This window comes from Dama dama, chromosome 20, assembly GCF_033118175.1.
Source record: "Dama dama isolate Ldn47 chromosome 20, ASM3311817v1, whole genome shotgun sequence".
Lineage (NCBI taxonomy): Eukaryota > Metazoa > Chordata > Mammalia > Artiodactyla > Cervidae > Dama > Dama dama.
In genome coordinates, this window is record NC_083700.1 from 15,277,362 (window position 1) to 15,305,361 (window position 28,000).

A 28,000-nucleotide genomic window follows, 5' to 3' on the forward strand; every position below is an offset into this window, starting at 1 on the left:
TCCTACCATCTACATAATTCTGCATCATGTTTTTTTCAATCAATGTTTCTTGGAGACCATTCCTTATCATATATAAAGAGACCCCTCATTCTTTTATAGACTGAAGGCTGTGTTATTATATTGATATCCTGCAGTTTGTTTAACCAGTCACCCACTGCAAACACTTAGAGTCTTCGCAGTGTTTTGCCTCTGCACAAGGGCCTCCATGAAGACCCTTTTACATAGTCATATGCTGGATATGGCTAGGAGACGCCCTCCGGAGGGGCAGCAACTATTGATTAGGAACTGGCAGCTCAGACACTTTTCTAAAAAGGAGAGGCATAGTAAAGATCTGAGCTTCTCCTGTTCCTGCAAGGCCCTGTTACTAGTTCTGGTTTGGTGATCCCTGGTACTTTGAGACTTTAGGGCTGTAATAGTTTCTAAGCAGGATGCCCTAAGCTGACTGTAGGAATGGGATTGGAATACTACCATCAAACAGACCCAATTTCTGTTCTCCGTGGTACACACAAAATAAATGGAATCTCAGAAGCTTGGGTCATCATTCTACTCCGCCTTTCTAGAAAAGGGTTCAAATTGCCAGTTATCCAACAGGTGAAGTTGCCAGTTAGCCAACTAAAGGCCTGGTCACCCTCCTAGAGACACTTGTTTTGGAGAGGGATGAAGAGACGAAGCTAAAGTGAGGGCGAGTGTCCCTGCTACCGCCCCTTCCGTCCTGTGCTGTGTCCTACAGGCCTGTGTGTGTTTTTGACCCTCCATCCTTGGCTTGCAGTCTCCCCTTCTTTGCAAATCATCACCTAAAACTAACTAGCCGTTTGTTTTTTCCTGTCTTTTTCTCGCATTCATTTTCTCCGCTGCGTCCGTTCTGTTCCATCAGCCCCATTGCAGCCTGGTAAGACCCACCACGCGTGTGTCTCTGCACACCCTGTCTTGCTATTGTCTCTTTGTCGCCTGTCTCCAGGAAGGGCTATTTCCCTTGATGCCTTGCTGGGTATTAAAGAGATCATGTTTGCTCTGCCAGCCTAGCTTTCCAGATAGCTGGTACTGCCCACGGTATAGATGTGGCCAGTCTCCCACCAGAGGGAGCGGGGTGCAGAGTGAGAGGGTCAGTCTCTCGTTACCCAAGACTCAGGGCCCCTGTCGACAGAGCCTCCTTCTGCTGAAAGGGTGGTCCCTCCCTGCTCAGCTTGTTGTGCTTTTCTTACTCTTTCTCCAGGTTGAGTAGCCTGTCTTTGGGAGATTCGGCACCTGAACGCAAATCCCCTTCTCACCACCGCCAGCCCTCTGACACATCTGAGACAGCAGGTAACCTTCTCAGGGCATCAGCACATGGGCACAGAGGTGTTCACCCATACAGACAGATCTGCATACCCTAGATATAAGACAGCTTAGCCTTTGTATTGAGCTCGTAATGTGCGCAAGGCGTTGTGTTATGTGTTTTTACCAGTTGTCTTAGTCCTTTTATCAATGGTAGAAAGTAGATTTTATTATCCCTATTTTACAGATGAGGGAGCTGACACACAGAGTGATTAAAAAATTTTCCAAGTGTGCAGACTTGTAAGAGACAAAACCAGGACCTGAAGCCAGCGGGGTTTTAGCACTGGAACGCGTGCTTTCTCCATTACAGGAAACAGTAACACATACCTGCCCAGTGTAAAGTAACTAATACATGCCCACAGGGGTGGAGTCTGTGGGCAGTTACAGCCTGTCTTTCTTTTTTCCTACATTCTGTGTGTGATCGTACATGTGGCAGAGGGGTTTTCTCTAGTCGTTTATCCTTCCCTGAATTATGGCACAGGGCCAGCCCCTCAGTTGCCCCCATGAGTTATCCGTCTCTGCAGAGTCAGCACGCACAGGCGTCCCACCTTCTGTAGTCACTGAACGTGGTTTATGGAGAACTTCCGGGTCGTGTAGGCTTCTGTCCCAGGGTTGCAGCTCTGAGACATTAGTCTTCAGCCTGGAGTTGGCCAGGCCCCTTTTTTGGCCAGTCCCACCCAAACAAGCCTCAAGAGAGAGACAAACATCTCAACACCTCAGAGAATGGAATTTCTCGTATAGAATACAGAGTAGGTGACGGGGTTTTGTTGATTGCTGCGGAAGGCATGCATTGCAAGCGTGTGTTTGGACAGGCTGTCTGGGGATCCGCAAGGGCTCTTTGGAGGAGGAAACGCACTAGGGCGCTGCTTGTTTGGCCTTGGCTTTTGTGCACTGACTCCCAGAGACAGACCCAGTTCAACCCCCTTCTCCTTCTCCCCTCTTGCCAGGTCTTGTTCAACGCTGCGTCATCATCCAAAAGGACCAGCATGGCTTCGGCTTCACAGTTAGCGGGGATCGCATCGTTCTAGTGCAGTCTGTGCGGCCTGGTGAGTGTTGTGTCTCCCTCGCCAACAGTGGACAGTTCTTACAAAGTCACCGTGGATGTGACAGTGCCGTAGGACTTGGAGAACTTGCATGTGCTTTTGCTAGAGGCCTGGGCGTCCTGCAGCATGCATGGTCCGTTCTAGAACTGGTTCCCTGGGCGCATCTGGGGAGGCCTTGACAATACTAAGCATTTCTAGGGATCACACCCCGGGCTTGAGTCCCTGTTGGAAGTGTGGAAAAGGCAAAATAGCCCTCAGGTCATCAGGCAGGTGCCTGACTGCCCTCGAGGGGAGCTCCTCGTCCCAGGTTGGAAGATACCGTGGAGAAATCGAAGACCCACTTTCTTCTCCTCACCTTCACATGACCTTGCTCCAGGCACAGATGGTTACTGTGCTGCAGCAGTTCACAGTTGAGGCAGGCACTCTGTCCAGATGTCTTTGCAGATACGATTACACTAAGTAATAAATGACTGAAAGATGTATGTTGGACAGTACACAAGAAGAAAGGGTACTTGGGAGGTTGTGTTGGGGTAGTTTGTTCGAAGCATAGTATCTCCCTTCTTATTAGTTTGGGGAGCCTTCTTAAGAAGGAACTCGGATTTCAGGAGTAGTTTGAAAGATGGCCATAGAGAACACATTGACGAGATGGGAATTTGGTGGGAAGGGAGTAGAGAGTGGGAGGGCACTGTAAGCAAATCAGTTGTGTATGGAAAAGCTTCAGGTATTTCAGAGCTCTGTAATGTCCGGTGGTAGAATCACTGTTGTAAAGTGACCCAGATTGAAGACTATGAACAGGAAGGAGATGGGAGTGGCGAAGAATATGAGGCAAGTATCTCTAAAGGGAGTGAACATCGTTGTAGCAAATGGGATTGGGCCTGGCAGCATGGTACATCCCAGGCAGGAAGAAGAGTACAAGAAAGGGGTAGGTAACCAGCCAGCGTTTTCCTGCTAAGTGCAGTGCAAAATGGGAAGGATATGTGCTTTACTTAATTTTGGAAGAAATACTTGGAATTTATTTATGTGAAAGGTGAAAAGAGAATTTCAAATTCATGACCAAAATGAGGTATGTGGGCCATATGAGGATATAAATAATTAGCGCTCCTTATGTCTGGGGGTTAACTTTTATCAGGGGGAGGTTTGTTTTTCATATCCTAGGGTAGAACTCTGAAAAGAAACTTCTTCTTTGCTCCCATATTCTCTCAAGGTTCCTGAACTAGGGTGAGAGAGAGCGAATGGGACTGTAACTTGTACTTTGCCTCTGTGATCTCTTTGATGCAGAATGTATGAGGACCCCCTCCAGTGAATTACGAGTTCAGGGCTCCTCCAGTTTTCACCCCCCTTAGGTCTGAGCAGAGTCAGACTCAGCGAGGAAGGACAAAAGGATGGCTTGCAGTGAGATACGAGTTCTGGAAAATGCGTGTGTGAGTGTGTGCTTTGGGCAGGAGAGGAGGAGACCTCATTTGGATTGGCATCGAATTCACAAAAGTCACAACGCAGCTGTTATTATCTTTTCCAGATTGTAGGCTTCTCAGCTCACTGTTTCTCGAAGTGTAGTCCCTGCTCTGCTCAATCAGAATCACCTAGGCCCTTAGGATGATTGAAATCCTCATTCCAGGGCCCAAGTCCTAAAGTACTGGATCACTCTCTGACAAGAGGGCCAAGGAAGATGCTTCCTGACAAATTCTTCTGGTGATTCTCATGCTTACTGAAGTCTATAATTTCTTCTCTAATTCCTTTACCCTGAAAAGTTAAAAAAATTTTTAAATCACTAAGTTATTAGTGTTTCATGCATTCAGGCAAAATCACTCTTCCTCTCCACCTTTAATTTCTAGATGACAGTGTAAAAGAGAGTTTCAAGCTAGTACTTTTCCCACAAATAGCACACTTTAGATTGGGTAGTCTGGGTCCCAATACAGAAAAGCCAAATTGGAATGTAGTCATCACTGTAATTTCTCTTTTTGGACTAGAAACATATAGATGTACTTCGTGGGAGTTTTGTTTTGATCAGACAAATGCAACTTACGGATTTAGTGACCATCGGGGCAAATTTACAAAAAACAAATGCTTCCCACGAACTTTTCAGCATAGGTGTTTCCTATGCTGTCTGAGTACTACCTAGCTCATTTAAAACTACACTTTGCCCTCCACATCCGCGAGTTTCAAATCTGAGAATTCTACTTCCATAGATTCAACCAACTGCGGCTCAGAATTTCCATCTGCAGTTAGTTCAATCATTGGATGTGAAACCGGAAGGTATTGCACTATGCCATTTTAGGTAAGGTACTTGAGCATCTGCAGGAGGTCCTAGAATTAATCCCCAGTGGATACCCAGGGACGACTATACATGGTGGTCAGAACCGCTGTGGCTGCAGAACCATTTTTTAACAGAAGATAGAGCAGTGATCGTTACCTTCCTTAATGCTGGGAACACCCAGAATGTCTTTATGAACCTCTCAGGGCTTAGGGACCATGATTTGAAAACTCTTGTTGCAATTCTTTTCTCATATTCCTCTTAATAATTACTTCAACAGTTATTTAATACAGTAAACTCGTTCTTCCCACTGGATAAAAGAAATAAACTCTAATTTGACCTTGTAACATATCCAGACACATTCAGATAAAGCACACACTGCTCTCCCCGGAGTCTGGCCCTGCCTCTCTGTCAGTGTGGCCTGGCTCTCAGAGGAGAAGTCTGCTTCTGAGCCAGGTGGTGAAAAGAACAGCAGATGTGACCTCGGACAGTCCAGTCTAGCTCAAAGGTAGTTGTGGCACTGGGGCAGAATAGGATACATACCCAGCATGTGAAATGCTTAACACAGAGGGGAGAAGAGATTGGAGGGGGAAGGTGATTTGGCAGGTTCATGGGTGGAGATTCAGTGACCTCTGGAAAGGTGGTGGTCTCCACTGACCAGGCCTTCTGCTTCCTTACAGGAGGTGCAGCCATGAAAGCTGGTGTGAAAGAAGGTGACCGGATCATCAAAGTGAGTGAAATTCCCTCTCTGGGCGACCCTCCTCCCCCCCGGTGGGGGAGTGGGGGTGCGGGGTCACTTCTGGCCCTGGCCTGTCCTGTACACTTGCGTTTTCATAGCATCTGTCGTCAGCCGCTGACTGAGAGGGTGGTCCCATGAGAATGAGTAGTATACTGTGACAGAGAGCGGGGACTAAGATAGCTGGGTTCCATGTTCTAGGCCCTCCTTGACTGTGACTAAGTTCTACAACAAGTTTTACTATACTAAAGAGCCCTGATAAATGGCTCCCTAAAGAAGTGGCTTTGACCTAGGAAAACGATCCCCTAGGCTTCCACTGCCACGCCTCAGTCATGTCATTTGTCCCCCACAGGTAAACGGCACCATGGTGACCAACAGCTCACACCTGGAGGTGGTGAAGCTCATCAAATGTGAGTTGGAGAGAGGTGACAATGAAAGAAAGTTGGGGAGCAGATGCGCTGGGGGCACGGGGGAAGCAGGCCTGTCGGCCCAGAAGGGCTCCTCTGTAGACGGGAGGCGGCTGGAGTCTTTAATCTTGGCCTGATCTTCATAGACTGCCATGGTTCCCTACTGTCCTTTCAGGGGGAGACGCTATTAATCTCTCATCCGACATGTTTATTTTTCTACCCATCTTTGCACTGCCTTTTCATCATGTTCTACTAAGACCAAGTCTCACTCAAATACCACTCACTCCCCTCTCCCAGTCCTGGGAAACAAGGGACTGAGTGGGCAGCTCCCAAGTAGTGGTGGGTGGGGTTTTGGTTGAGGTCTCTGCCTGAGGAAAGAGAAGGAAAGGAGCCTGTGCTGATGCAGGATGGAAGGACGGGAACTAGAGAACAGGTGGGGCATTAAAAGCGAGGAGAACTTTACCTATAGAATTATAAGCTTAATGGAAGGAGAAGGGAGAACTCCCTGCTCTGTACCTGGGTGTCTGCTGTTGCAAACAGGACCACTTGAGCAGCCCTCTGTTTGTCTTCCTCCAGCTGGTGCCTATGTTGCTCTCACCCTCCTGGGCTCTTCGCCCTCATCCGTTGGTGTCTGTGGACCCCAGCAGGACCCAGCCCCAGCAGGAGCTCCCCGAGTCACCCCGGTGATCCCCCCACCACCACCTCCTCCACCTCTGCCACCTCCACAGCGCATCACAGGACCCAGACCTCTGCAGGTAACCGTCCTCCTGCTCCTCTCCTCATTCTGGTGTCCCTTTGAAGAGCTGCCCATTGGAATGGAAGCAGGTTAAATCGAATGGCATGCCAGTAGGAAGAGACAAGAAAAAGAACTATATGAAGGCCATCAAAAAGTGGAACAAAATGAGAACTGCATTAAAAGGGCATTTCATGCCTTAGTGTCCTCTTTCCATGTAAGTGCATATGCGGTTTATCAGGCAGCAGCATGCAGTGTGTTTCCTATGTGCGTGCAGGACTCTAAGGAGGCCCTTTGAGAATGTTCCTCTCCATCGGGGCGAGGGTGCACACCTCCAGGCATGGTCAGAGGAGTCTGTAAAGACTGTTAACAGTCACTGTTGCAAAGGTGTGGAATAAGTCAAGGAGTAAAGGAGAGGCTTCCTGGGGAAAAAGATGGCCTGGAGGAATGAAATATGGAGCTCAGTCTATAGGGGAGAATCAGGAAAGAGCAAGACTAGTAGGGGGAGAACCCAAGGACCAATATAACCTGTGTAAGGAGTTTAAAAGGACTAGAGGCAGAAAGTAATAGGGAGCAGGATTTTCTGATTGGAAGGAAGACTGACCAGCAAGTCCTGGAAGACTTTAGAGAGCAATTTGATACCAGATGTGATTACAGTCAGGGTTTCTAGGAAGTTAGGAGTGAAATCAAAATAAGATTTTATGTTTATTGAATTCCAGTGAGATAGTGTTATACAAAACATTCTTACAGCCCAGGCTATCCCGTCATAGCTTCCTTTGCCTAGGAATCATCTGGTAGAGGAGAAGAAAGCTATTGATTTGGTCCCCAACTCTCACTCCTATCATGTTTTCCACTCTTAGGATCCCGAATTTCAAAAACATGCCACCCAGATCCTTAGGAATATGCTGAGACAGGAGGAAAAAGAGCTACAGGTAAGGTCACTGCTGAGGGTAGACTGGCCATTGCCTTCATGAAATAATACTTTATCAAAGCAATCTACCAAAGTGTACAACTTAATTTGCAGGCCATACACTATCACAGGAAAACCTTAATGTCAAACCTCAGGACCTCTAAAGAATTGTCATAGGCCAGTGGAATTTGTTAAAGCAGAATTTGATGCAGAGAGACTTCCAGGCCTGGGCAATGATGTGCAGGGAGAACAAGAAGTTTAATCTGGCTGGAAGGAAATGACCGGATTCCGATAATAGCTGTGGCTTACAGCGAGCTCCTGGCCCCTTCATTTCAGTTCTGTTATGCCCACTGTATGTAAAGCATTGTTTAATTCCTAAAAGATTAGATAGTTCTTGCCCTCAACATGTTTACAATATCATGGGGAAAATTCATATTACAGTAGGAAAAAGAGTGGGAGGGACAAGGAAGAGAGCAGATTATTGTTATTAATTAATAATGGGAGATGTGAGGGAAACTTCACTGAGAAGATTGTGTTTCAGCTGGGCCTTGAAGCGTAGGGCCTCAATAAGCAAAAGAGATGGGGAAGAGAATGCTGAGAATGGACAGCATAGCTCCCAGGCACCAAGACATGAAAATATACTCATTTACTTAACAAACATTAAGTTCCTGCTGTGTGCCAGATACTGTGTGTGCTGCAGTGGAGGTGGGGACCAGTGCTAGGGACAAAGGTTAGAATGGCTATAAAGTTAAGTGAGAGATGAACCTTTCCTTTAAGGAGTTTATAATCTAGTAGAATATCAATGGATGAATGAAGGAAGAATTGCATTGCAGTATAATAAGTGCTGATACTGATATTTTGACACATGTCATAGAGTAATCAAGATAGTGTGGTACTGGTATAAGGATAGACCTGTAAATCAGTGAAATAGAATTCAGAGTCCAGAGATTAACCCATCCATCTGTGGTCAGTTGGTTTTTGAAAAAGTGTCAAGATAGTTCAGTGAAGAAAGAATAGTCTTTTCAACAAATGGTTCTGGGACAACAGGATATCTGTGCAAAGAATGAGTTTGGATTCTTACTTCACACAGTAAATAAATTTAAACACAGTAATAAAATTTAAGTCAAAATGGATCAAAGACTTAAGAGTGAAAACTATTTTTAAGAACTATGAAACTCTTGGTAGAAAACATGGGTGTTTATTCCTTGATAAACCACTTGGACTAGACAGTGCTTTCTTAGCTGTGACACCAAAAGCGTAAATAACCAAAAAAAAAAAAAAAACTGAGAAGATAAATTAGACTTCATCAAAATTGAAAGCTTTTGTGCGTCAAAGGACACTAAAGTAAAACAACAACCACAGAATAGGAGAGAATATTTGCAGTTCATATAGATCACAGTTCATTTCAGTTCAGTCGCTCAATTGTGTCCAACTCTTTGCGGCCCCATGGACTGCAGCACGCCGGGCCTCCCTGTCCATCACCAAATCCTGGAGTTTACCCAAATTCACGTCCATTGAGTCAGTGATGCCATCCAACCATCTCATCCTCTGTTGTCCCCTTCTCCCGCCTTAATCTTTCCCAGCATCAGGGTCTTTTCAATGAGCCAGTTCTTTGCATCAGGTGGCCAAAGTGTTGGGAGTTTCAGCTTCAGCATTAGTCCTTCCAGTGAACGCTCAGGACTGATCTCCTTTAGGATGGACTGGTTGGGTCTCCTTGCAGTCCAAGGGACTCTCAAGAGGCTTCTCCAACACCACAGTTCAAAAGCATCAATTCTTCTGTGCTCAGCTTTCTTTATAGTCCAACTCTCACATCCATACATGACCACTGGAAAAACCATAGCCTTGACTAGATGGACCTTTGTTGGCAAAGTAATGTCTCTGCTTTTAAATATGCTGTCTAGGTTGGTCATAACTTCCCTTCCAAGGGGTAAGCGTCTTTTAATTTCATGGCTGCAGTCATCATCTGCAGTGATTTTAGAGCCCAAAAGAATAGTCAGCCACTGTTTCCACTGTTTCCCCATCTATTTGCCATGAACATATAGGTCTAGTACCTGAATATGTAATAGATACTTAAAAATCAACCCAGTTTAAAAGTTAGCTAAGGATTTGAATAGACAGTCCAATAAAGAAGACATACAAATGGCCAGTAAATACGTGAAAAGATGCTCAGTATCACTAGTCATTAGAAAGAGGCCAGCCAATACTTTGAGATACCACTGCACACCCACTTGGATGGCCAGAGCCAAAATAACAGTCGTTGGTGAAAATGTGGAGAAATTGGAGAAATTTTTTTTTTTTGAAATGTTTGTTTACATTTTGTCTACATATTCACTGTCCTGCTCTACTCCCACCGTTGATGCGAAAATGTAAAACGGTGCAGCCAGTTTGGCAATTCTTCAAAATGTTAAACACAGAAATATGATCTGTCAACTCCACGAACCTAAGTATATACCCAAGAGAGTTCAAAGCATAGAACCTCTTATGTGAACATTCATAATAGCATTTATTAATTGCATAATAGCCAGAAGGTGGAAACCACCCAGATTCTCATTAACTGATGTGTAGATGAACAAAATATGTTCTCTCCATAAAATGGGATATTATTCAGCCATATAAAAGAGTGAGGGACTAATGCATGCTTTGATATGGAAGAATCCTGAAAACGTACCAGGTGAGAGAAGCCAGACACCAAAGGCCACATATTGTATGATTCCGTTTATGTGCAAATCCAGAAGAGGTAAATCCATAAAAACAGAAAATAAATCAGTGGTTGCCAGGAGATGGAGGAAGGGAGAAATTGGGAGTGACTGCTTTCTTGTAGGGTTGAAGGAAGCGTTCTGGAATTAGTGGAGATGTTTGTACAGCTCTGTGCATATAGTAAAAATCACTGGATTATATACTTTAAAATGGTGAGTTTATGTGAATTATATGTCAATAATAATTTTTAAATTATTTAAATTATAAAAAGAAGGAATAATTAATTACACAATGATCAGAGAAGGTTCATGAGACGACATTTCAGTTGCGCTCAGTCTGTTTCACTCTGGAAAGTGCTTTGGGCCTTCAGTAACATGATGAGCTTGAAGTTTATTCTGAAAGCAATGGGAATTGATCCAAGGATTTGAGTAGGGGAGTGATCATATCCTCAAATCTGTGTTCTTTAGAAAAGTGTAATAAGTGGATTGACACATAAGGAAACCTTCTCGGAGGCTGTTACAGTACATGAGAAGTGTATCAACTAGAAGGGAGAAGTAAAGGAGAAGGAAGAAAAGATAGCCCCAAGTTTGGGTGCTTGGATAGAGGGTGACACCATTGACGGAGTGAGACAGAGGAGAGAAGGGTTAGGGGAAAGAAATGGCGGTCGGCTTTGGCTGTACTGAGTTTAAAGCAGCCATGGGAGGTTCAGGTAAAAAGACCACCCTCCAGGCACATGGAGATAACAAGGATGAGCCTCAGAAGAAAAGATTGGATTTTGAAATGTTGATAGAGATCCGGGTATCCTCAGCATACAGGTGGCAGTTGAAATTTGGGACTAGATGATATCACCAAGGACAGAGAAGAGAGAGCTGAGGGTGGAATTCCAGAGCTTCTGTGCTTCTGTGGCACACTGCATCAACCTGTAAACAGTCGCTGCTGTATTGTGTTTTAATCATTTGCTTGTCCTCCTCTATTGGCCTGAGTTCCTGAGGGCCGGGACCATGCCTACGTTGGCATATTCCTCCAGCGCAGCTGGAACGGGGCCTGGCGTGTGTCAGCTCTGTCGATGCTTGCAGAGCTGAAGGCTCACCTAGATTTAAGAGAGGAGGCAGGGGTAAATCTACAGCTGGGGGAGGGGTGTGACCCAAGTCAGTGTCAAGATGAGAAGTCAGAGGAGGACAGCATTTTGAGGAGGTGGGTATTTACAGAGCTCTGGAGAGATGAGGACTAGGAAGAAATCACTGGATTTCAGAAGAGCATGGTGATGGGAGGAACTAAACTGTGTCTATTGGTGAGTGACTAGAAGACTAAGAAGCCTGGGCTCTACAGAGAGACTCCTGTTTGGAAGCATGTTGGCTGTAAAAGGAGGGAGAAAAGAATGAGGCAGTGGCTTGAAGACTAATCAGAGTTGATGGAGAAGGTTTTGGTGTAGTAGTATGTTTTGTTTTAGGACAGGAAACTTGAGCCTTTTTATAGGATGAAGGGAAGGAGCCATTGGAATAAGGAAACTTTGAGGATATGTAAATGATGCCTAAGAGGAGCCCTGAGGCTGTTGGAGGCACTACCCTTGTACAGGATTTAGACAGAGTTTCTCTTCTAAGGCAGAGGGTAAGGGTAGCTGCGGATGCTTTGAAATGGAGTGAAGTTGGGAACATTTACCAGATGATAGTATCTGCAGAGACTAAGAGGAGGGCTGAGGGCTTGAGAGGCATGGAGAAGATGAAACAGCAAGTATGAGGGGTCACAGGGAGGTTCCAGATGAGCTTGGAGAAAATGTGCACCCAATGTCTATGTAACTATTTAACCCACCAGCTTCATTGAGCATTTCCTATTGTAGTAAAATAATACTAGCTGCTGTGCATTCAGTCAAGTAGTTACGCACCAGACCTTCTGCTCAGCACTTTACATACATAATCTCATTCATAGCCTACATCCATCCCCAGAGGCAGGTACCACATCTCCATTTGATCTATGAGGACGTAGTCAAACTTGCCCACGTCTACACAGCTAGTAAGTAGAGGTGCCAGTGTTCAGAGGCAGGCCTCCCTGACTGCAGAGCCCAAGCTGTGTGCTAAAAGGATGCTAGATGAGTGTCAGTGGTTCCCAGCTACAGGGCTGGGGGACGGGGGTGCTGGCTTCCTCGGTCCAAGCTTCTTTGTCTCAACTCCCATGGTTCTCGCTGTATGTTTCCTCCTTAGCGTTTTCTGTGTGTGCTGTCTGGCCGGTCACTTAAATATCTGAGTCTTGAGCTGCGGTCAAGGAAGACCTCACTTAGCACGTAGGCCTTAAGGCCAGGTCAGGTCAGGCCCGGCCTCTGTGTCCCGTCTTCCCTGCTGTCGTTGCCCCCTGTGTTCCCTTTCTCTCCACGTGGCCTCCTCCGGGATGGCACACAGCTCCTCCGAGGCAGAGATCTCCTTTCTCTCCCCTTTGTTTTGGGGTAACTGCCTGCTCTCCCCCGTGAGTCGTCCGTTCTCTACTAACCGCTCCTCTGCCTTTTCCCTCCTTGTCCCCCTCGCCCCCGCCCACCGCGCCCCCAGCGTATCTGTGAGGTGTATAGCCGGAACCCCGCCAGCCTGCTGGAAGAGCAGATCGAAGGCGCCCGGCGGCGAGTCACTCAGTTACAGCTGAAGATCCAGCAGGAGACTGGTGGCTTAGTGGTGAGTGATGGTAGGCTTAGCTCTAGAACGGCTCGTGCAGGTGGCCGGAGGGGAGTGTGAAGGAGAAGGCTAGGACAGAGGCTTCCCGGGTCACACAGGACCCGGGGCGGAACCAGTGCGTGCTAGTGTTTCACAAAGAAACAGAGGTCGGCGGGTCTTCATTTAGCACCGCGGAGACTGGCCACTGTCCTGACACTTGGGACCCCATGGAAAGGGATGGCCTGTTTCTTGCCCTCCAGCAGCTTATAGTTGCAATGGAAATGGAAAGAAATATGCAGTAAATCAGACTGTCAGCTTTAACTTGCTGATTATCCATCCCCTGCTGGGTAGTTGCCTCATAGCTGAGGTATATTCCAACACTAATTTTACTCATTATTCATCCGGTAGCTTTTCCTGTCACCTCGCCCTCCAGTAATAGGTCTTCTCAAAGTAACGCAAGCACTTTTAAAGGTCAGCCTAAGTAAAGGGACCCCAGGCAGTTGAGAGGGATCTGTAGCAGCAGCTAACCACACTGCAGGAAATCCTCGGGAGGAGACGCCTCCTTATCTGCCCTAGTCAGGGACTTGACGCTTCATTAGTGCCCTGGTTCTGTCCATCAGGCCTTCATTCTTTGGGCAAATAGGAGGTAACTCTCCAGACACTTTAAGATCTCCAAGAACAATATTTGCCAAAATCAATAGAAATTATTTGAGGATTATCTACTTTCTTTTTCAGACCATCCAGATCAAAAAAGTCTGGGAAACACAAGCCAAACAGATTTAAACTTTTACTTTCTGAAGAATTTCTCAGTATCACATGGTTGATAGAAGCTCAGGTTTAGGATTCAGACCATCTGGATTCACCTCTCAGCTATAGGGCTCACCAGCTTTAAGACTCTTGGGCAAGTGACTCAGTGATTCCCTGGAAGGGGACTTCCCTGACAGTCCAGTGGTTAAGAGTTCACCTCCCAATGCAGGGAGGGCACAGGTTCAACCCCAGGTCAGGGAGTTAGAATCCCAGATGCCCCAAAACATGAAACAGAAGCAGTACTGTAACAAATTCAGTAAAGGCCTTAAAAAATAAAAATAAGAATCCCTGGGAGCCTTGGTGTCCTCATTTATGAAATGGAGATACGGCAGATCTGCCTGATGGTGTTGCTGTCAGAATTAAAGGGTGCCCTCAGCACGGGGCTAGTGTCTGTCTGCTGCTGCCACTGCCTTTGTGCTCATTGTGCTGTGTAAGTGATGAGTCTGAAACGCTCAGCTTGGAATCTGGGGGTCTGAGCGTCAACCCTTGCTTTATAGTTTGCCTGCTGTGTAGCTTGGGCAAGTTGCTTAAGGTCTCTGGGCTTCTGTTTGCTCATTTATAACATGGGAGTACCATACCTGCCTCCGAGTTATTAAAAAAAACAAAAACTAAATGAGATGTAGACAAGAGTGCTTCATAAACAGTAAAGCATCAGCAACATTGTTCCCTCCACAGTGGCTCGTCAGCCCCAGGCCAATGCCTGTCAGTCTTCAAAGATGTTTAGAGGCAGAGCTTTGCATCTGCGGGAGCTTTTCATACTCCTTGATGGTTCGGAAGTTCTTTCAGTGATGAGCCCAACTGAGGCAGTAGATGCTTTGAGGTCCAGGGTGAGAAATCAAGTAAGTTTTTAGAATTTTACCACTAGTAAAGCTCCCTTTTCACCATTAGGGGTCACCATTCTCCTTAAATTGTACACATGAAGCAATAGCTCTTCTAACTGGGCATTTGTAAGGCAGTGAAGAAGAGGCCACTAACTGTAAGCAGATGTCGTCTGCTGAGACTGAGGGAAGGGTTGATTGGAGGAAAACAGTAGGGGGAGAGGTTCACAGCATTTGCCCTCCCTCCAGACCTCTCTTCTTTTTAGGACATACTTCCAGTATATGGTGACACCAGCCAGAGATCGTCAGAAGGTGAGTCCCCTCAGCATCCCTTTTTGCTCTGGCACATTTCTGGTTCACATTTCTTAACTATCGTCCCCTCCCTTTGGAGCACATTCAGGGGGGGAAATACAGTCCCTGCCTCCAAGAAATAGAGTAATAAGAGAAAGCAGTCTAAGTGACAGGGAAACGAATGTACAACCAACAGCCCTGGATAGATAAGTGCCGAGGAGATGCTAGAATGATGGTGGTCCAGACAACAGCATGCCTGCCAGCACCTGGCAGCTCGGAGCTCAAGAGATGCTGTCATAAGAAGAAATGGATGGGAACCAGAAGAGGGTAGGGATGAGCTGAGGGCTAGGACTTGTTGGGAGGTAGAGCTATGGAGGATTACTCTAGAAGGTGACACAGCCTGGGCACAGGTGTGCGGATAGGTGAAAGCTAGGTGTCTAAAGTCTCAGGAAAGCTAGAGGGAAACTGGGAAAGACAGGCCGGTGGCAGCTTCGCCCCCCTGCCCTGGGCACAGGTTTCCAGAATAAAGGCCCTTCTCTCCCCCAGGCCACAGCTCCTTCCTCACCGTGTAAACTTTCCTTCCCAGGCCGACTCTCTCTGGATTCCCAGGAAGGGGATAGTGGCTTGGACTCCGGCACAGAACGCTTTCCTTCCCTCAGCGAGGTGAGTGCCAAGGCCGGGGGCAGCCCCGTTTAAAACCATGCATTCAGTGTCCCTTCTCTGGACATCGGTAGGTTCTCTGCTCACCACATGCACCGAGGCCTATAGCCTGTCATCTGGGCCCTCTGCTGTAGTTCTAGTTCCAAGGGTTTTAGTCATTCTGTTCTGAGTTCTAAAGAAAAAGCGGGGAGGGGTGGCGGTGCGGGGGTGGGGAATGCATCCTACATGCAAGATCATCAAATCTGGCTTCTATTTTATCATAGTCATATCTGTTATATAGAGTCGGGTGGAGAGAGAGGCTGTCACATTAATCATAGCAAGCCTTGTTTCAGTGTAAGAGAACAGAGACAGAAATTCTGTACAACAGTGACTGAACCAAAAACACATCTGCACCTGGCTGCAGATAGCATCATCTTAGAGTAATACAGCGAACCCGGCCTAATCGGAAGTGGTGGCTTCTCTGTCTTAGTCATAGATCTTTTACTTGAACAGCTCGTCTTCTCTGGAGTGGTCAGAAGAGCTTCAGGCTTTGGCCTCAAAGGTGGTCTTCTAGGTGTTCTCAGTCTGCATATATTAATTGCAGATATGAACTGGGAATATAAAAATTAGAGTGAATAGAAGAAGTAATAGCAGTGTTATCAAAATATTTACTTAGCCAGCTTAATGAAATAAGTAAGTAATTGAAAACATGTTTACAACCTGATTTTAAATAAGGGTTGGAATTTTATTTCTTTACTGCTCCTGCCCCTTTGTGGGAATATGATGAATGTATGTGGAAGGCTCAGTATGTTGGAAAGACACCAAGGGCGAGGAGGGTCCTAAAGAATCCACAGTAGATGTACTCCTGTGAGCTCCACGTCTGGAAGCAGTGGGGCCTGGTGGGCAGTGGGGTGAGGCTGCCTGGGGAATACGGTGTTGCTAACTATCCGATCTTCAGCAGGTCCTGGAGCCTCTCCAAGTCTAAGTTTCTTTGTGCGAGAAGTGGGAGGAATAATAGCTTCTACCTCAGAGGGCTGTTGTAAGCATTAAATGATGTAATACACAACCAAGGGCTAGTATAATGCCAGGCACAGAGTAAGCACTAAATTTTTATTAGCTGATGAGCAGAGCCCTGAGGGTCTTCTGGGCGAGTTTCTGCCTCACAGAGTTCTCTGTTCCTCTAGTCCTTGGTGAATCGGAACTCGGTCCTGTCAGACCCTGGGCCGGACAGTCCTCGGACCTCCCCCGTGACCATGGCCCGGCTGGCGCAGCGCCACCGGCGGCAGGGCTCAGATGCACCAGCCCCCCCCAGCAGTGACCAGGTGGGTGACCAGAGCCACTCCGGGCTTTCTCCTTTCCCTGTTTGTAGTACTGGGCTCCCCCCACGTGGCCTTGGACTATCAGACTGAGCCCTGTTTAGAGGTAGTGAAGGAAGAACATGGTATAAATACATACACGGGAGAACGGCTGTCTTGAGTTGTTGGGTGAAGAGTCAGTGAATACATCTGTGGGGAAGTGATGTCCAAGGAGCAGATTGCTGCTCTTTATTTTAATGTCTGTATAGAATAGGAAATAGATTTGTTCAGTGTTTCTCCAGAATAGTAATTTTCAACCTTCTGTTTCTTGAGCAAAGTTCCTTTCTTGAACACAATCTTATTATTTGGCCCCCTAACATAGAAAACACATTAAAGCTCACTACCTGGAACTTTTCCTAATCAACCACCCCACTTTGGCCCCCCGACCTTAGGAGTTCTTCTCTGGAGCCCTAAGATTCTGCAAAACATGACTTGAAAGCTACTACTTTCAGGGGTAGTAGGTCCAGAGGGAGATTTCAGGGAGACAGGTTTTGGCTCCATACAAAAAGCTTGCAAAGAATCTGCGCTGTAAGACAATGGAATGGTCTGACTTGAGAGCCAGGGAATTGGATGTCACTGTTCAGGCAGAAGCTTAGTCATTCCCTGTTAAAGACACTGGCAAGAAAACTCTGAGTTTTATAAAGCCTCTTAAAATTCCGTAAAGGTTCTTAAAATTCATCTGCTACCACCATAATTTTTTTCCATATCCTCATACTAGCTGTATAATGTTACTTAATATTTTTCTCTATGCTAACTTTTTAAAACTTCAGTTTATTTTTAAAGGAAATCTGCCATTACCTTATGTTAAAACAAACATCATACACCATTTGATGCTCTAGTTCTCCATGGAGAATAGAGTTTAGTTACTTTCAGGTCTTGGAGGGGGGAAAAGCAGGGAAGTGGATTGCATATGTGTTAAAATGCTTAGTGCATCAGGTGCTGTGCTATTTCCTTTAGGAAAAAAAATTCTCGTTTAATTGTCACCACCAGAAAAGGAGACAGGCATGAGAATCTCTATTCAGTGAGAAACTGAGACAGAGAAAGGCTGAGGGACCATCTAGACTCAGCCTGCTGTTGGCAGCATCGGACTAGAATTTGGTGTCCTGAGCCCCAGTGCAGAACTGCCTCCTGTCCTGGACACTCTGATGACTTCTCCCACTTCTGCACACCCCACCCCCACTTAGCAGTACTGCAGGGCCAAGGCAAGGAGGTCAGGCGCACATCCTGTTCTTAATTTACTTTAGGTGGCTGCTAGGAGCAGGTGTGGAATAATTGGTCTCAGAGTCCTTTTCCTCCTTCTTTGAGCTTGTTTCAACTTGGAAAACTATTTAAATTGTTATTTTTCAGTGATAAGAGCACATATAGTATATTTCCAGTTTCTTAATAACAATTTATGTTAGTAAGAACACAGGTGCAAACCTATACCATCCATGAAACTGCCAGCAGCTTGGGGGTAGAATCATAGGGAATTCAAACTTTGTTATATAATTCTGCAGTATTTGATTTTCTTAGGAAATGGCAGTTCACTCCAGTATTCTTGCCTGGAGAATCCCATGGACAGAGGAGCCTGGCAGGTTATAATCCATGGGGTCACAGAGTCAGACATGAATGAGCAACAGAGCACACACACACACACAGAGCTACCCTCTAAGTGGGTTCAGGATGAGCTACTCAGCCCCTGCTTTCCTTGGAAGAGGCTGACAAGGTCTTACATCAAATCCCCAGCAGTTTTCACACAACCTGAGTACCGCTGCCATAGAAACCCCAGGTGGCACTAGTGGTAAAGAACCCACCTGCCAATGCAGGAGACATAGGAGACACAGGTTCCATCCCTGGTTCAGGAAGATCCCCCGGAAGAGGGCATGGCAACCCTCTCCAGTATTCTTGCCTGGAGAATCCCATGGACAGAGGAGCCTGGCGGGCTGTGGTCCATAGGGTTGCAAAGAGTCGGACACGGCTGAAACAACTCAGCATGCATGCACACATGGTAAACATTCTGCTTTTGCAATCAGAAAAACTGTAAGGTTTGTAAAGACTTAAAAAAAAAATAAATCCTTCCCCCAAACACGCAAAAAACTACTGCTTTCAGATTTCACTGGAGAGCCAAGTAGAGCCAGAAGTGGTCATCCAGCACCCCCTGGTCACCCCCTGGACCTCAGGGGAGTGAGTATCGGGGAGAGGAGAATACTCAGGGTGTGTCTGAGGAATACAGGTCCAGCACATGAGGCCTGAGTCTGCACCTTCAAACATGCCATTATAATTGGGTGCTAGACTCTGATCTCTAGGTGTATCCTGAGTCTCTCGTGTTCTATACTCAGTCATTCTGAGGGCAGAGTCTGTAAATACCCAGGAGGACAAAAATGAGTGAGGAGTATTGGCGAGAAACTGTCAGGAGAAGTCCCTCAAGAAGGTGGAATAGGAAGGTATCTTAGACCTGAGAAAAAGGAGGCGTGAGAATTGCCTACTCTAGACGGGTTCCAGAACACAGCCCTCGCTGGGGAATCACTGAATATGAGGGGGAATAAACTGAGTGAAAAGTATAGTTGGGAGGAGAGTTTTGAGAGCTCAAGTCACCTTTAGGAGAAAGCCTAAAGTGAAGCATGTGAGAAGTGTGCACAGTGTGAAATCTCTCATAGACCTAATTGGTAGTGCCAGAGGGGAGGCTAGAAAACCCATGCTGAGAAGCTTGCGATTTAGACAGGATGTGGGGGTTTACCACAGGTTATTGAACCGGCCGGGGAAATGATGGCAGTGGTGTTGGAAAAGGATCAGCTCCATCCCCTTTCACTCAGGGAGGCGGAGAGGGACCACAGGGCTCTCCTCCGGCAGAGGCGGCGGGCACCCGGTAACTGTGGAGGAGCGTGTGGAAGGCGCTGGGTTTGGAGGCTGTGTGTTTGGGGTGGGGGGCGCTGCTGAGGAGAACAGCAAAGCCCCCAGCCCACCGGTCCAGCGGGAGCACCGGGTTCATTCTTTGCAGGCTGACACTCCCTCCTCAGATCTTTCACAAACAGGAAGTGAGCACTTTCTCTCACTTCCCATCTTCATACGTCATGTGACCAGGCTGCTCTGAGTCTGCCCTGCCCCACCCAGGAACAGTTGCCTTCCTGCAAGTGAAAGTCATTGATTCTGCCCTCTGAGGTTTGGGGGGGTTGGTGAGGTGCCAGTGTGGAGCAGCCCCGTGTGGCTCTCCTTGTCAGCACTGTGCTGGCCCTGAGCAGACTCCACCGCGGAGGCCAGATTCCTGTCCTCTGCCCTCTCACGCCTGCAACTTGACTCTCTCCCCCAGGGTGCAGATCAGAGCCCAAAACCTTTAATTATTGGCCCAGAGGAAGATTATGACCCGGGTTATTTCAACAACGAGGTAACAGTTTCCTGATTGTTCTCCTTTCATCATTCTCTGTCATACCCGCTGCTCTGGACTGGCACCAGCCGGGAGGGAGCATCGGGGAGGGAGCACGCTTACCAGGCAGGGACCCCAGGAGCTGAGCTGGCGCAGGCGGTGCCCTCCCTCTGCCCCCAGCCCTGTCCGTGCTTCTGCCTTCCAGAGCGACATCATATTCCAGGACTTTGAGAAACTTAAGTCACGGCCAGCCCACCTGGGGGTTTTTCTACGGTACATCTTCTCTCAGGCGGACCCCAGTCCCCTGGTAAGTTGCAAGTGTCTGTCTCAGGTGAATGCCTGCTTGTGCTTGGCCTCTGGCCCTGTGCTCTAGATATGGTCAGTCAGGTCCACGGACATGATCAGGCATCACGAAGACAAACAAAATAGAAAAGAAGGTGCAACCTAGGTGAAACGGATTCTTGCTGCTGGCTGTATCGATAGCACACGGGGGAGGAGGAAGGGCTAGACTAAGAAAGCTGTCATTCTGAATCTGCTTGGATGGTCTTTCTGGGTTTTTGGAATGAAGGTGGATACAGATGAATCGTGAGGGGTTTAAAGAGCAGCCCTTGTAAATACACAGTGTTGCCATAAGAAAGCTTGGCATTCAGGCAAGGTGATAAAATGTCGTCAGTCTGAAGGTGATGACAAAGAGGATCGATCATGAAAGGTGGAGATCAGGGTTCCCGGTGACAGTGCTTTGAGCCAGCAGCCTTCCCAGTTTCTGTCATTCTGCTCAGCTGCTCATAAAGGAAGGGAGAGGAAGGAGAGAGACTGCTGTCGTGTTCTCCAGGATAAGCTTCTTGCCCTTGGCATGCACTGCTGTCTTTCCTTTCCGGGGCTATCTCTGTTAGAAGCCAGAGTCAGCATCTGTCTGCTCAGCAGGTGTTCCGTGAACACCCATGTGTATGTCCCGAGCGCTGGTATCTCAGGAGCATTCCTGAATGAAGATGAGGTACAACACAAAGAGAAACACAGGCCCTTAAAAACATCAGATGAACAAGTACGAGACAGAATGTCACGTGTGGAGAGGAGTCAGAATTGGGGACTGATCGTGTTGGGGCGGGGGGGGGTGGCGTGTGCATACCAAGGACTGGGGTTGATCAACCACAGGTTTCTGAAACACTTTGAGCCAGGGCTTCTCAACCTCATCACCACTGACCTTTTGGGGTGCTGGGGTGTGCATTGCAGGATCTTAGCTGCATCACTGTACCCCACCCAATAGATGCCAGTATCAGATGTAACAGTCAAAAATGCCACCAGACATTACTAGGTGTCTCCTGGAGGGCAAAAAGACTCCGGGCTGAGAATCACCACTCTAACCCATTTTCTCTCTCCTAGCTTTTTTACTTGTGTGCAGAAGTTTATCAGCAAACAAACCCCAAGGATTCCCGAAGCTTGGGGAAAGACATCTGGAATATTTTCCTAGAGAAAAATGCGGTAAGGCAGTCATAAATTGGATTACAGTTTTACTATATTGTTTCGAACCCTCAGAGGCAGAGGAAAGACTAAGCAAAACATTCAGGCCAAATTTAGACAGGTTCTTAAAGAGGATTCCTGGGTTCTCCTAGCTCTGGTCTCTAAAGTTTGATTGCCTCTTGTACCTCTTTTGTTCCACATCTGGCAAGATAGAACACACACTGCCTCTCTGAAATGTTTAGAGGAGACAAGAACTTGCACTGTGTCCTAATTGATCTCCTCTGGATCAGTGCCCTGGTTTCCTTCAACTCTCCTTGCCTTGCTCATCCCTGGGATGAAGACATCAGATGATAGAAATCAGTGAGCCAAGAGGCGAGCCCAGATTTCTGAAGCTCAGCCTGACTTTCTCTTACTACCCAAAGGCAGGGTTCAGAGGGAGGGGACCCCAGAGTGTCTGGGGCGGATGAGCACTCTGCCTGTGGACATAGCTCCCAAGGATGTGTCGGGGTTACCTGGTGGCAGTACCCTGGCCTGCAGAGGGTAATTCCCATCTTGGACTTTCTAATCTGATCAACTAAAGTAATTCCAAAATGACTTTGTTCATCTGGCAGTAAGCTACTAGGACTAATGAGATTGGGAAATAAACTGTTTTTCCTCAAGATTTTTATTTTTGTCCCCTTCAGCGGGTTTTGAGTAAGGAGGTTAGAGCTGCCAGTTGTTCTCTGTCGGTTGTTAGGGAACCGCCTGAGGATAGAGTTGTCAGGCCTGGTAGAGCAGAGGCAGGCAGCGTGCTCATGGGAAGACTTGGTAACAGAGGCCAGCTCTCCTTTGGGAGTGAAAGAAACGGGGGACTGTCAGATCGCCTCATAAAGAGTTCTCCGTCGCGGCTAAACTAGTCCCAGGTCACTTTCTCGGACCTTTCCATTCCACGCACCCTGATGTCCCTGAGATAAGAGTGGGAACTTTCAGGTGCCGCCCTCAGACTATGGCCCTAGCTTGCCTTGCCACCTTGGAGTCCACTTCTCAAATCGCTAACCTGGAATTCAGTGGGCGGGAGGGGAGTGGAGGGCGTGGTCGTGCAGGGCGGGTGGGGTGCAGGTGATGTTCCGGGGCCCCCCGCCCCTGCATGGCACCTCCCCGCTCCGCTCAGGTGTATGTGGACCTCACCACTTCTGCCCCCTCCTTCTTTCAGCCTCTGAGAGTGAAGGTCCCAGAAATGTTACAGGCAGAAATTGGTAAGTTGGCTCCTTGGTCAGTTCGTGTCCTTTTGGGTCCGTCTTGTGCCCCCTCAGGATGGGGGGCGGGGAAAGGAGGGGACACACACAGTCCCTGCCTTGGGCAGCTGTTCTCAGATAGGGGGAAATAGGGACAGTTCCTCCTCGCAGTAGTCCATGGACAAGCGCAAATAGAGGACACACCCTGCCTGGGAACTTGTCATGGGGAGTCACGGCTTGATCAGGAGACCAAGGTCTTTTCTCCCAGCCTTCCACGTGACCTCTCTGGGCCTCAGTTGGCTCAACTGTGCCAAGAGGAAATTGGATTACTAGACCTGGTCACTCATCAGGATCCCTTGGGGAATTCTTTCTTAAAAACACAGAAACCAGGGCCTCACTCCACCCCACCTGCAGAGTCAGAGTCTCTGGAGTGTTTTTGTTCTTTTGATTTGCTGTGTTTGAGTTCCTTCAGTAACACAGTGAGGAGCCAGTGCACGGGGTGGTTGCTCTGCTCCCTCCTCACTCAAGTCTGAGTAGAAGAGCTGAGGGATACCTGTGGCGAGGATGTCAGTCTGAGAGGCGAATCCCAGGAGCTTTCTAGAGGGTAGGAGTTGGAAGCTGCCCTCCAAAAGAGGCACTTTTCAGGCCCAGATGACAGGAAGCTTGTGGGCACAGGCAGAGGGCAGATGTAGGGACAGGAAAGGCACTGTCCAGTCTCTGGTGCGGACTTGGGGCATCCTTGCCTTTTTCATCTTTGCTAGCTGGGCCTGGGGCCATGGGGGAAGACTGAGCCTCTTAGAGGTTTGCGCTAGATGTCAGAGCACAGCGTCTGGACACATCCAGAGAGGAGCTTTAATGTTTCCCCACTTAATGAGTGTGGAACACCCTGAAAATGCTTTTGTCCTTGAGGCTTGGACATCAGGATTCCAGTCCTGAGTTGAGGAGAGACCTGGTAGGTCCAGGCCTCACTTGCCATAGTTAACAGGGGGACAGACACCAGCTTGCCCTCAGGACCACAGGGAGCTAAGAGACTTGGAGGTCCTGAGCCGATGTAACCTCATCCTCCCCAACACTCGCTCCCCTTGCCATCTTCCCTCTGCCCCACCACAGACCTGCGCCTGCGAAGCAGTGAGGATGTGCGTGCGGCTCTCTGTGAGGCTCAGGAGGCAGCCATGCCGGAGATCCAGGAGCAGATCCACGACTACAGGTGTCCGGCGCCCACCCTCCTGCTCCCTCCCTGCCCGCCCCCCCCCCCCCGCCCGTTTTCTTTCCCCTGATGTGTGTATGCGCCTCACTCCCTGTCCAGTGTTGGGCGTTGGTATACATTTGTTTCTCTCTCTCTGTCTGGCTCAGAACAAAGCGCACCCTGGGGCTAGGCAGCCTGTACGGTGAAAACGACCTACTGGAGCTGGATGGGGACCCTCTCCGTGAGCGCCAGGTGGCCGAGAAGCAGCTGGCTGCCCTAGGAGACATCCTGTGAGTCTCAGCACACTCCCACCCCAAGACACGCTGCACAGATTGATGTGGTTCATGGGTCTGTTTCCCAGCCTCTCCCCCTCTTCCACTTCTTGCCTGACCCGTCTTCCCCTGGAAGATGGGGAGAGTCCCACACCCCTGCTTCATGTCCCAGGCTGGGGCTTCTGACAGTAATCCAGTGGTCGTGACAAACCACAGGCTCCAGGAATGCAGGGAGCTTTCTGCTCCCTTCGGAGCCTCTCCCTGACAGTTCTCCCTTCTTGCTCAACGGTCATATCTGGCGCTGAGTGTTGAGAGCTAAGCTGTGATTCTCCAGGGGATGAAGTTCCTTCAGGAGGCAGATGGCTCATGGGAAATTGAACCATTCTTAGCTGAGTACACCAGAGTACTGAGCTAACTGAACTTAGGCACTTCTGGAACACCTGCTGTGGTTGTCTCTTTCCCGTCCTGTTTTCTGAACATGTCCCAGGCTCCTGGAATGACTTTGTGAGGACGTTCCCAGGCGTAGACATAGATTTTCACCCCGCTACTGCTTCTCCAGTCAGTAGCTGTGTGGCTTGTTTTGTTTTGGTCATACCACGGGCATGCAGGGTCTTCATTCCTGGATCAGAGATCTCACCTGTGGCCCCTACAGTGGAGGTGCTGAATCTTAACAACTGGACCGTCAGGGAATTCTGAGTAGTTGTATGGCCTTGATCAAGCCATTTCATCTACCTTGAAAGTTCTAGTCATTCAGTTGAGTCCTACTCTTTGAGACTCCATGGACTCCAGGATCCGCTGTGCATGGGTATTCTCCAGGCAAGAATACCAGAGTGGGTAGCCATGCCCTTCTCCAGGGGATCTTCCCAACCCAGGGATCAAATCTCAGTCTCCTGCATTGCAGACAGATTCCTTACCATCTGAGCCACCAGGTCTCATCTCAAATGACAAAAGTTGGGTTAGATGATCTCTGCTGATATTTCAGTTCAGCAAATATTCATGGAGTCCCCACTGGTGCTAAGCACTGTTCTAGGCTCCTGGGATACGTTAGTAAACAAACAGCAGTGCTTCTGGAGCTATGCTATTGTGGGAAGATAATGCAGTGTCTAATAAATAAGTAAACTGTACCTAGTGCAGGCTGAGGGAGGTCAGGAGCACCTAAGCCAGTGGGTTACGATTTCAAATAAAGCCTTATCCAGGAAGTTACATTTAGGCGACTGAAGAAAAGGGGGACATCATCCTTGGAAACGTCTTGGGGGATGAGCATCCCAGGCAGAGGGAACAGCCAGGGCATGTTTGGGGAACAGTAGGAGGTGAGTGTGACCAGAGCAGATTGAGAAACTCAGTGCTGACGTCAGAGGTAACTGGAGGTGCAGCCTCGCAGAGCCTGGGAACTGTTGTATCCTCTGGTTTTTCTGTCAGTGAACAAGGAGCCACTGGAGTTGAGACTCGAGTGTGGGTGGAGGGCGGTGGGAGAGCATGGTGGGGTTCCAAACAGGGAAGTCAGTTACCGTAGCTCACACAGTAGGGCTCAGGCCAGAGCCTTGGTGATGGAGGCTGTAGAAAGAGGTCAGCTCCAAGTATGTTTTGACAGTAGAACCAACAGGAGAAATTTCCTAGAAAATGATGCATAGCATGTGAGAGAAAGAAAAACCAGGGACGACTCCATAGTTCTTACCTAAACGACTAAAAGGAGAAACGTGTCATCAGTCGAGTTAGGGACAGCTGTATGGGGGACAGTTTAGTGGTAGAAAGTTGGGGGCTCAGTTTTGCAAGTGTCAGAAATCTCACGTCTTTTTAGGCATCAGACTGGAGATTTGAATAGGCAGCTGAGTGTATGAACCTGGCATTTGACAAGAGGTCCGGGTTGGAGATGAGACTAGATGAAGTCCCACGGGGCGGGCACAGTCTGAAAACTACCCTATGACCCTCAGCCTGAGTCTTTCTGGGCCTTAGTTTCCCTAACAACAGCCAGATGATGGTTGTCACCCCAATGACACAGGGGTGGAGGCAAAACATAGCCCAGCCTGTTCTGAGATCGTCAGCACCACAGAATTGTATGAAATTATTACTGACAGCACAGGTACCCTACTTACAGTGGCTTCTATTTAAAAGAACTAAGCCTTTGCCTCATTAAATGGATATATAATACTGACTCATGGGTTATTTTGAGTATAAATATTATACATGTAAATAGCTTAGAATAGTGCCTGGCCCATAGTGAGCACACAGATACTAGTTGCTGTTGTCATTTATCTCTTTTAAATGGGTTCCTGTGAATCAAGTTTCAAGGTATTATCTCTGCTCCCTCACTTTCTTTCCTTTTGCCTCAGTGCCAGCCCAGCCCTTCTCATTTAGTCCTAGGTGGACGCAGAGAGGAGCCTCTTCCTCCATAATAGCTGCAGAGGCTGAAACAGACACCAAGCAAGAGGCTGTGTTTGCCACAGTCCCCCTTCCTTTTAGCCAGAAGGATACCATCATCGTCACTCTGCTAACTGAGTCCCTCAGAGGAGTGAGAACCCTCGCCTCCTGAGCCCTAAGCTGGCTCCAGAGCTGAGAACAGGGGTCTGAGTCTGACCTTTCATCACCCTGCTCCCCTCCCAGACACCCTCCCTTCCTCTAGAAAAGGACTTACCCTCCTCCCGTCTTGCACAGGCAGACGAGCCTCTGCCTTTGCGGTCTGAGTCATTTGTTCTCTCTTTTGTTCCAGGTCCAAATACGAGGAAGACAGGAGGTGAGTGAGTCTGTATGGTTTCGAGGTGGAAGGAGTGGGGCTGAGCTACTGTACTGGGTGGTGCATCTCTGCCAAGCACAGGGGACTCCCTAGCGTCAGAGCTTAGTTCCCACGTGTCTGTGTAACATAACACAGGGGGTCACAAGGTCCAGGCCTGGCTGCCGGGAACGTGGGACTGCTCCTCAGTGTGAGGACACCAGGCTGCCATCACGCCCATTCCTGGCCTCCTCTTTTCCACCCGCATCAGCCCTGGCTCTGCCTCCCCACTTCTTTCTCATAAACCGCCGAGAGAGGGAGCGGTGACAGGATCAGCCTGAGTTAGCAGTACCTACAGAGAGGAGCTGGGATACAACACACTTACTCCGCGGACACTTTTTTTCCCTTGCAGCCTTTGTTTCTCAGCAGCCAGTGTTAGAATGAGTGTGCATTCCTTGAGCATACACACACTTCATAAGGGAGAGAAGATGGGGATAGAAGTCTGTTTCAGAGAGGAGGAAAGCCAGGGCTGAAACATTTGCTTCATTGAATCCACAAAGTGGTTAATCTCTCCAGTGCATTGAGAGACAGATACATTTTTAAACACGGAACTCTGGACAGTTTCATTTCTGGCAGTTGGAAGCAACTTGACAGATCCTTTCTATCCTTTCCTCCTTGTACTTGGGGTGGGTGGTGGCAAAGGCCGTTTACCGCACTTGCCGGGGCCAGGTGGCTTTTCTTCCCATCCTTCTGCCATCCCAGCCCCAAGTATGTGCCTGAGGACCTCAGCTGTGGGCTTCCACCCTCCTCCAGGCATGCCTGTGGCTTATTTGCTTTTGTTTTGATGAACTGATGCGTCCTTCCACTTGCCCACTCTCCCTTGGTCAGGAAGAGTTCTGCATAGGAAAAGAATTCTGACTTCTTCTGGGAGTCATGCAAGTCAAAACACCACCGCCACCCCACCCTCACACACAGCCTGCCTGCAGAGTCCCAGCCCTTCCACCTGCTTCCGATTCACCGCCTGTTCCTCTCTTACAGTGGCCCCATGGGCTTCGCCCTCAATACCTACATGAGCCATGCGGGCATCCGTCTTCGAGAAACACGACCCCTCAACACGGCTGAAAAGGCCCAGTCTGCTCCTGACAAAGACAAGTGGCTACCCTTCTTCCCAAAAACCAAGAAGGTG

The 28,000-nt window shown here is 48.2% G+C and overlaps 1 protein-coding gene across 12 annotated transcripts in view; it reads left to right on the forward strand.

The window, feature by feature from the left end:
- The window catches only part of ARHGEF11 (Rho guanine nucleotide exchange factor 11), a 107,969-nt gene that overhangs the window by 59,659 nt on the left and 20,310 nt on the right, over positions 1-28,000 (forward strand). For 8 of the 12 annotated variants that reach the window (XM_061120510.1, XM_061120503.1, XM_061120514.1 and 5 more), the window contains 18 exons: positions 1,214-1,302; positions 2,262-2,360; positions 5,289-5,338; positions 5,697-5,754; positions 6,328-6,506; positions 7,345-7,416; positions 12,629-12,748; positions 14,619-14,664; positions 15,230-15,306; positions 16,467-16,604; positions 19,924-19,998; positions 20,183-20,284; positions 21,358-21,456; positions 22,628-22,670; positions 23,760-23,856; positions 24,003-24,125; positions 26,815-26,838; positions 27,853-27,997. In XM_061120510.1, the coding sequence (XP_060976493.1) occupies positions 1,214-1,302; positions 2,262-2,360; positions 5,289-5,338; positions 5,697-5,754; positions 6,328-6,506; positions 7,345-7,416; positions 12,629-12,748; positions 14,619-14,664; positions 15,230-15,306; positions 16,467-16,604; positions 19,924-19,998; positions 20,183-20,284; positions 21,358-21,456; positions 22,628-22,670; positions 23,760-23,856; positions 24,003-24,125; positions 26,815-26,838; positions 27,853-27,997 (1,636 nt within the window). The remainder of the gene's footprint in view (positions 1-1,213; positions 1,303-2,261; positions 2,361-5,288; positions 5,339-5,696; positions 5,755-6,327; positions 6,507-7,344; positions 7,417-12,628; positions 12,749-14,618; positions 14,665-15,229; positions 15,307-16,466; positions 16,605-19,923; positions 19,999-20,182; positions 20,285-21,357; positions 21,457-22,627; positions 22,671-23,759; positions 23,857-24,002; positions 24,126-26,814; positions 26,839-27,852; positions 27,998-28,000) is intronic. The other 4 variants (XM_061120511.1, XM_061120512.1, XM_061120513.1 and 1 more) reach the window with 3 other exon arrangements.